The 7327-nt window shown below is 52.7% G+C and overlaps 1 protein-coding gene across 1 annotated transcript in view; it reads right to left on the reverse strand.

The window, feature by feature from the left end:
* SMOC1 (SPARC related modular calcium binding 1) overlaps window positions 1–7327 on the reverse strand; it is a 145158-nt gene that overhangs the window by 10619 nt on the left and 127212 nt on the right. The window contains exons 8-10 of the mRNA XM_007454435.1: window positions 6909–7101; window positions 6266–6348; window positions 4396–4501 (exon numbers count right to left, since the gene is read on the reverse strand). Of these exons, the coding sequence (XP_007454497.1) occupies window positions 4396–4501; window positions 6266–6348; window positions 6909–7101 (382 nt within the window). The remainder of the gene's footprint in view (window positions 1–4395; window positions 4502–6265; window positions 6349–6908; window positions 7102–7327) is intronic.

Genomic DNA, 7327 nt, shown 5'->3' on the forward strand with positions numbered 1-7327 from the left:
CTCTGGCACGAATCACAAGACCCAGCATGATCTGGGCTCTGCCCAGCTCCACAGCCTCATCTCCCGCCTGTCCACAGCCTGCCTCCCAAGCTTAAACCTTACTCCTCACAATTCCTTCCACAGACCCTACCTCGTTCATACCTCGCTATCCCTACGGTCCCTCTGCTGGGATACCCTTATTCCTGGTCCATCTAGGTCGGGGCATTTTCTCACTCGTAAGTGAAGATGTGGCTTAAATGTCACCTCCTGTGGAAAGCCTTCTCTCACACGCCCTCCCTCCCCTGAGTCCCTGCAGGACTTCATCTGCCTCTGTTGTCACATTGGCTTTACAGCGCACTCACGTGATTACATAGCTCTTCTCCCAGGACCTCCTCCAGCCCGGAACCATGCCCTCATCCCTGTATGTCCCCAGAACCCAGCACAGAGCTTATGCCACGGGTAAGATGTAAGAGTTTGTGCAAAGCTAAAATCTCCAAGCCTGACAGGTGGTGGTTTGGGGGGAAGACACCCTCTTTTCTGCTCAGCCCAAACATCCTCCCTGTCCCTTCTTCCCACTGTCCCCAAATGGGACTGTTTCCCGCTGGCCCCAGCTGGTGTCCAGTTTTAATTGCCAGACCCTGAGAGGACGCAGGAGGGATCAGCTGTGGTTTCTTTGACCTTGCGCTTGCAACTTCAATTCTACCTGAATTCAGAGCCAAGGCCCAAACCCAGGGACCCTGGATTCCATAATTCTCTTTGCCAGCCCTGCTCCAGATGTGCTGCCCTGTGCCTTGGCTCTTCCACTGTAGAAGGGTGCCTGACCAGGGGCTGTCCACATGGTGCCCAAGTCCCTTGGTCCCAGCCAGGGCGCTGTAAGGCCCTGGTGACAAAGAAGCATTACAGTGAACTTCAGGGCTAGATCTGGCCTCATAATTAGTCTTGAAGTGGTTGCTGGAGCCTCTGACGTGTGCCAAGAAAAAGAGGCCTTATTGAGACATCCCTCTCTGTATCTAACAGGGATCCATCCATCTATCCACCCATCCTTCTGGCTATTTATTCATTTAACAAATATTTACTGAGCACCTACTGTGTGCCAGGCACTATCCTGAGTTCTAGGAATACAGGAGGGAAGAAGGCAGAAAACGTTCCTTCCCTCATTGAGTTCAATTTTCATTGGGTAGCGGAGACAGATACAAATAAATAAACCAGCAAAATATCAGATAGGGATAAGCACTAGGCTGAGAATTAAAAAGCGGTGTTGTGGGCTTCCCTGGTGGCGCAGTGGTTGGGAGTCCGCCTGCCGATGCAGGGGACACGGGTTCGTACCCCGGTCTGGGAAGATCCCACGTGCCGCGGGGCGGCTGGGCCCGTGAGCCACGGCCGCTGAGCCTGCGCGTCCAGAGCCTGTGCTCCACAACAGGAGAGGCCACAACAGTGAGAGGCCCGCGTACCGCAAAAAAAAAAAAAAAAAGTGGTGTTGTGATAGAGGGTGACAGGGCTGCTCCTTTAGTTTGGATGGTCATTGAGAAGATGATATTTAAATGGAGCAGCGGGGCCAGTCACGGGAGGATGGGGGACTCACATTCCAGGCTGAAGGAGCACCTGGCTTGGAGGCCCTGGGGCAGGCAAGAGCTTGGCCTGTTTGAGGACCTGAGAAGGACCAAGTGGCTGGGACATAATGACAGGAGGGAGTGGCATATGAGAGGAGGGTGAGCGCCAGCAAGACCATCCTGCTCGGCCAGTTCGTGGTCAGAGTTCGGGCTTTGCTTTTTCAAAATATATTAGGGAGACCTGAGAGGGATTTAAACTCAGTAAAACCGGTAACCCTGGCCAGCCACCTCCCTGCATAACTGATTCTTTCTCCTTCTCTCCGCAGGCCCACTCCCGCTTCCTTGATTTCTAAACTATTTCTTGATACATCTTGTCTGTCTTTTGATTACAAGTCTAGCCTCCAGGTAACACAATTACCAAATGCCAATTCAAACCTTTCATTCTCATCAAAACCAAACACGGTCAGGCTCACATGAGCTTGAAATGAAAAACATGTTTAGGAAAGAATTTTTTTTTTAAATTTCTCCCAACATTATATTATACCTAAAAGAGGTTTTTTTGGAAACCACAGCAACAAAAACTCCCTTCCCTAATGACACACTGGGATTAAAAGCATTTATGAAATTCTTAGTTTTTAATTTCTGTAAAAATTTCTTCAGCCTGCAATCTGAGGGTCAAGCGTCCATCCAAACTTGCCCTGGCAGCGGGCCCACCTGTGATTTTGGGCCCCCGGCCCAGGACCTAGCTGGGTTTGGTCCTTTCCCTGGCACTGAAGGCTGCCTGGATCCGAGGCCAGGCGGGGCTCAAGGGCTGGGCTCCCGCAGAAGCAAATGGGATGGAGGGTGAAGTCCTGTCTCCTTAGAACCCAAGCAGAAGCACCAGGCAGGCTCCCTGAGCAGTGGGTCAGAGCCAGCAGCCCTGGGGATTTGTGGGTGGAAAGCACCCAGACCTGGAATTGTTAAGGCCATGCCCCTTTCTCGTTTCTTTTTTCCCTCTCTTCTAAAAGCCATAAATAGCTCATACCCATTTCTGCATGAAACAACAGGTATGTTTTCACATTCCAAGCATAAATAACAAAAAGGCATATAATACTGAATATGCTTTTTCATAATTTCCTCTCCCTCTTCCTGGCGATTCGGACACAGCCCTCTCTATTTTAGACTTCCAGTAGCTGAGCACCGTGGGCTGCCTCTGGGCAGTTCTCATCTGCCGACCTGTCAGACCCTGTCTCCATGTTTTCAGACTTATTGCTGTGCTCCTCCCAGGGGAGACCTGGACCCTTCCACAGGGTGAGCAAAACAGAGCAGGGCCAGAAACCAGCCTCAGAGCTCACAGGACCATGGGGGTTGCTGAGAGCAAGCTCCCTGGACAAGCAGTTTCCTAGAGTGGCAACCCACAAGGCAGCTACTGCACTCACTGTGATGTGACATAAAAGTGGGTTTTCAGGACTGCTGCCCTTGTCTGCCTCGGGACACAGAACCACTGACAGCTGTGTTGGGAGTCCTGGTGCCCACCCCAGATACACGCCCTGCGGTTGTGCTGATGGCTGCTGAGGCAGTCACGCTGGGGCCCTTCCACCAGCCTGGGGGCCTGGGCCTGTCTCGTGGTGGCACTCCTTGCCCTCTGACAGCTCTGCCTCTGGGGGAGATGCGGAGGGACTAGCGCTCCCTCCTTGGTGAGCCACGTAAGCTGAGAGTCAGGCTGCCCATCGCTGCCAAGCACATGGTACTTCCCGTTGCTAAGGAGCCAGAGCTCTCCCTACTCCTGCCGTGCCTCCCGCTCTGGCTTCATAATGGGAAGCACATCTCACAGGCCCTTTGGGACCTGCATCCTCTGTGTCATCTACCACCACTGTCATCTCCTCCACCCCCTCCTCCATCCACCCCAGCTCAGCCATACTTGAACTACGGACGTGCACTTTCCTGGGGTCACAATGTTCTTTCCTTTTTCCTGGAATGGTTTTCCTTCTTTTACTAGCTGAGTCCTACCTATCCTTCAAAACTCAGTATCACCTCCTCCAGGAAGCCTTCTCTGACTCCTCCAGACTAAATTAGCAAACGCTTCTCTGTTCTTTCATCTCGGTTCTAGCACTTACTACACAGTTTGTATCTTTCTACAGCCTAGTATCCCCATTAGGCTGCATTCTTTGAAGGCAGGGACATGCCTCGCATCCTTGGATTCCCAATCCTTAGCCCAGTGCTTGACGTGCCATGCACGTTCAATAGTGCTGAGCAGAGGACAGATGAATACATGCGTGCTCCGATCAACTGACCCGATGGGCCCAAATTAGTGCGTGCCGGCGATGCTGGTCGCTGGGGATCGTGTACGTTTCGGCCTCGGGTCAGGACTGCCTCGGCCAGCGTATCAGCTCCTGAACTAAGTTGGATTTGGCTATGGCAGTGTCCAATCCCACTGCCCAGAGTCCCTTGGGATTCTCAGGAAGCCAAAATGGCACGAGGCTCCTGCCTTCTCAGAAAAGAAGAAAACCACCAAATGCTCTGGACTCCCTCCCTGCCATCCCTGTTCCCATCGTATGCCCATCCCCCTTCCTGCCATTCTGGACTCACTCCAATGCATCCATTTCTGAGACTGAAGTGCTGGAAGTCTCCAGACACTCCCGGACTTGCCTATAATCAGGTAACTACAAGCTAGAGAAAAGCAACTCCCAAAGACTAGAAAGGGGAGAGGGGCGGCAAGACTTTGGGTGGAAGGTGAGACAAAGTCACAGCTACACGGTTTCAGGAAGAGGATCAACTTCCAGCTCTTGTTCTACCCACCCCTCCCCACTCTCCCAGGGACCTGCAGCATCTGAAAAGTCAGGGGCCCCGTGGTCCCACTGGGCCTGAGTCCCGCTCGCATTCTCACCTCCCACCTCCAGTGGGTGCTGCTGAGTTAATGGCCTGCACCATATCAGTGGTGAGAGCATCCAGTAGGCTGGTGATAAATTCCATTTTCTTCCCCTCTGGACAGCCTGAAAGACAAAGTGAGACTTGAAGGCAGATGCAGGTAAATGATCAAGGAAACAGCTTCCTCAACTACCACTGTTTCCTCAACCTCTCCAAGTCCTTCTTGTCCAGCTAAATCCACTTTGGGAATTGTCCACGGCTCAGATGATTCTCATAAACCTCCATAGTTCCTCTACCCACAGCCCGCAAGGGACCAACAGACCAAATGGATAATAATGCTCTCAATGTTCTTCCACTCCTCAAATTTACGCCGAGTATCAACTCAGGCGCTATATGCTAAACGTTAGGGATATTATACACACGTTTCTCCTCCTCGTAAAGTTCGTGGTCTACTGGGGAACTCAAGGTAGCTCTGGTACAGGAGGACGGAGCGACTCTAGCAGCAAGGACCAGGCGCTGAAGGGGCACAAGGAATGCAGAGAACTCCAAGGTCAAAGTTGACTCAAGTAGATCTACCTGTTTACCTATCCAAGAACCTCCACCTTTTTTCACATCTCTCCTCATCCAGCTTAGATTATAATCACCAACCCTCCCTTATAAGTACCCTCAAACCCTTTGTTTCTCTGTTCCTCACTGTGTGATTCCAGCAAAACCCCAAGCATGGATGAACCTTCTCACCCATGTGCCTTCTCCAAGTCTACACCCCCATGGCTGAATAGTGCCATAGCGTAAACACCACCACGCAACTGGAGAGACGGTTTTCCTGCAAATTCATGACTACCAGCCCCAAATGGGCCCTCAACACTACGTACAATCCTCCTCTCTGCCGCAACTATTTCATTCTCTGCTCTCTGCAAACCCCCTAGGCCTCCGGTTAAATGCTACCTTCCCAGAGAAGCCACAGATTCTTCCTGTCCTCCCAGCACCTCACTCTTTGCCTTCAGAGTACCTGTCGCCACCTTTTATCTGTGTTTGGATTCACTTATTTGTATACTGTCTCCCCCACTAGACAAGCTTCACTTTGGTTTTGAACATTAGACAAACCCAGCGCCTGGCACATAGGGGAATCTCAATGGACATTTGTTGAAGAGACGGCTAGGAGGAGGGACCCTGGTCTCTACGACTCCATTCTCATGACAGAGTGACCTACAAACCTCACTTGGGAACCCCTAGGCTCTCAGGAGCCTCTGTTTTCAGTCCTCCTTTGGAGTCCTGATGGGGAACAGTAGGCCCAGCTCCCACCAGCGCTGACCTGCATCTGTGCTGATTAAGACTACAGTGTTCTGCGCCATCAATATTTAGTACTTATTGTAACTCACTGGCAGAGAATGCTATAAATAAGGGAAACCCCACCCAGCAGTCATTTAGAGGTCCTGGGTCCCTGCCTGTGAGTCTTGTGTCATACCCCAGTGACAGTTCTGGGCCACCAGGAATCATTGCCCCTCAGGACAGCCTTTCCCTGTGAGCTATCTTCTCTTTGCAGCCCTGGGGAAAAGGGTCCACAGCCCCCAGATCATTTTCCCAGTCACCCTTAGAGAAAGAACTGCAGAGCTTTCAAGGGTAGGATTTTAACCCAGTGACTACATTTTAAAGATAAAAAGGTAAAAGCAAGGAGGAGAAACAGTGTGCTCAAGAGCACAGGACTAATTAGGAACAAATCCCAGACTGGATGCAGATCCCATGGCTCCTGTGATGCCCCTGCCCAGCGTCCCCGCTCCACCTTACAGATGGGGAAGCAGACCCGGAGGAGGGCTCTGCTTCTGCATGATGAGGGGCTGGAGGAACAGGAAGAGGTGAAGGCACCAGCAAGGGGTAGTGTCGTCTCCCACCTGGCAGCTCCCTGTCCTTGAAGGGGTCGTCCACCTCCACACTCTTGGCCCTGGCGTCGCTCTCACAACTGGGCATCACGTAGCTGAGAAGAGAGAGATGCAGGGGGTGAGGAGAGGCTGGAAACTGAGCTGACTTCAGCTCCTACTCCCAGCAATGATCTGTGTGGTCTCGAAGCCTAGATCTCCCAGAGCTGGCAGCAGAATATCTCCTGTACTGTACTGTCCAGCAGCTACAAGGCAATCCCAGCATCGGTGTTCCCACAGAGACATGTTCAGGCATGTCATCTTAGTCAGTCTAGTAGAGCGCTGTTACCTTATGTCTGCACACAGGATCTTTTTGATCCATAGAACCTAGTGACTCAGGCAGGGCAATCACCTTCTCACTGGTGAACTGAGGTTCAGAGAGGTTACCTACTTTCCCAAGGTCGCCCAGCTAGGAAAGGCCATACCTGTGACCAGAATCCAGGATACTGGGACCTCATCTGCCCACGAGCAGAGATGCGGCTCCCCTAGTGCCTCGACTCCCACCAGGCCAGGACAATAAATCCAGGAGATGTGAGGTGACAGCCTAACAGGAAGCTGGCTCTCCTACCCCAGGCTTCACCTGAGGGGTGAGGGGCAGGACGGGCTCTGGGGGACTTACCGTGTGGAGGTCCCAGGCAGCGGACGCCCCGTGTCCACCAGCACACACCAGCAGTAGCCAGTGGATTGGTGGCACTGCACTGGCTTATAGAGCCCCCCGGGGGCACACTCGGGGATGACAATGCCCTCGCGGGGATTCTGCCGGGCCTCTTCCAGGGCGCTCTGTCTCTCCTGGTCACAAGAGTGAACTTTCTCTGCAAGAGAAGACACAGCCTGTGGTGATTCCCACTCCTGTGCCTTCCCTGCCAGGACCTGGCCTGGCCCTAGGGAACTGATGGCTGGCTGGTGAATCACCAAGGGGAGCTGTGTCTCCCACACCAGCCCTTAGTGAGGGGCTGGAAGCCCAGAACCTCCCTGCGGCCCCCTAGAGGTGGGGGCAGGAGCCTGGCTGCCCTGCGAGCTGACAGCTGATGCAGGAAT

Source organism: Lipotes vexillifer, unplaced genomic scaffold (genome assembly GCF_000442215.2).
Source record: "Lipotes vexillifer unplaced genomic scaffold, Lipotes_vexillifer_v1.1 scaffold197, whole genome shotgun sequence".
Taxonomy (NCBI): domain Eukaryota; kingdom Metazoa; phylum Chordata; class Mammalia; order Artiodactyla; family Lipotidae; genus Lipotes; species Lipotes vexillifer.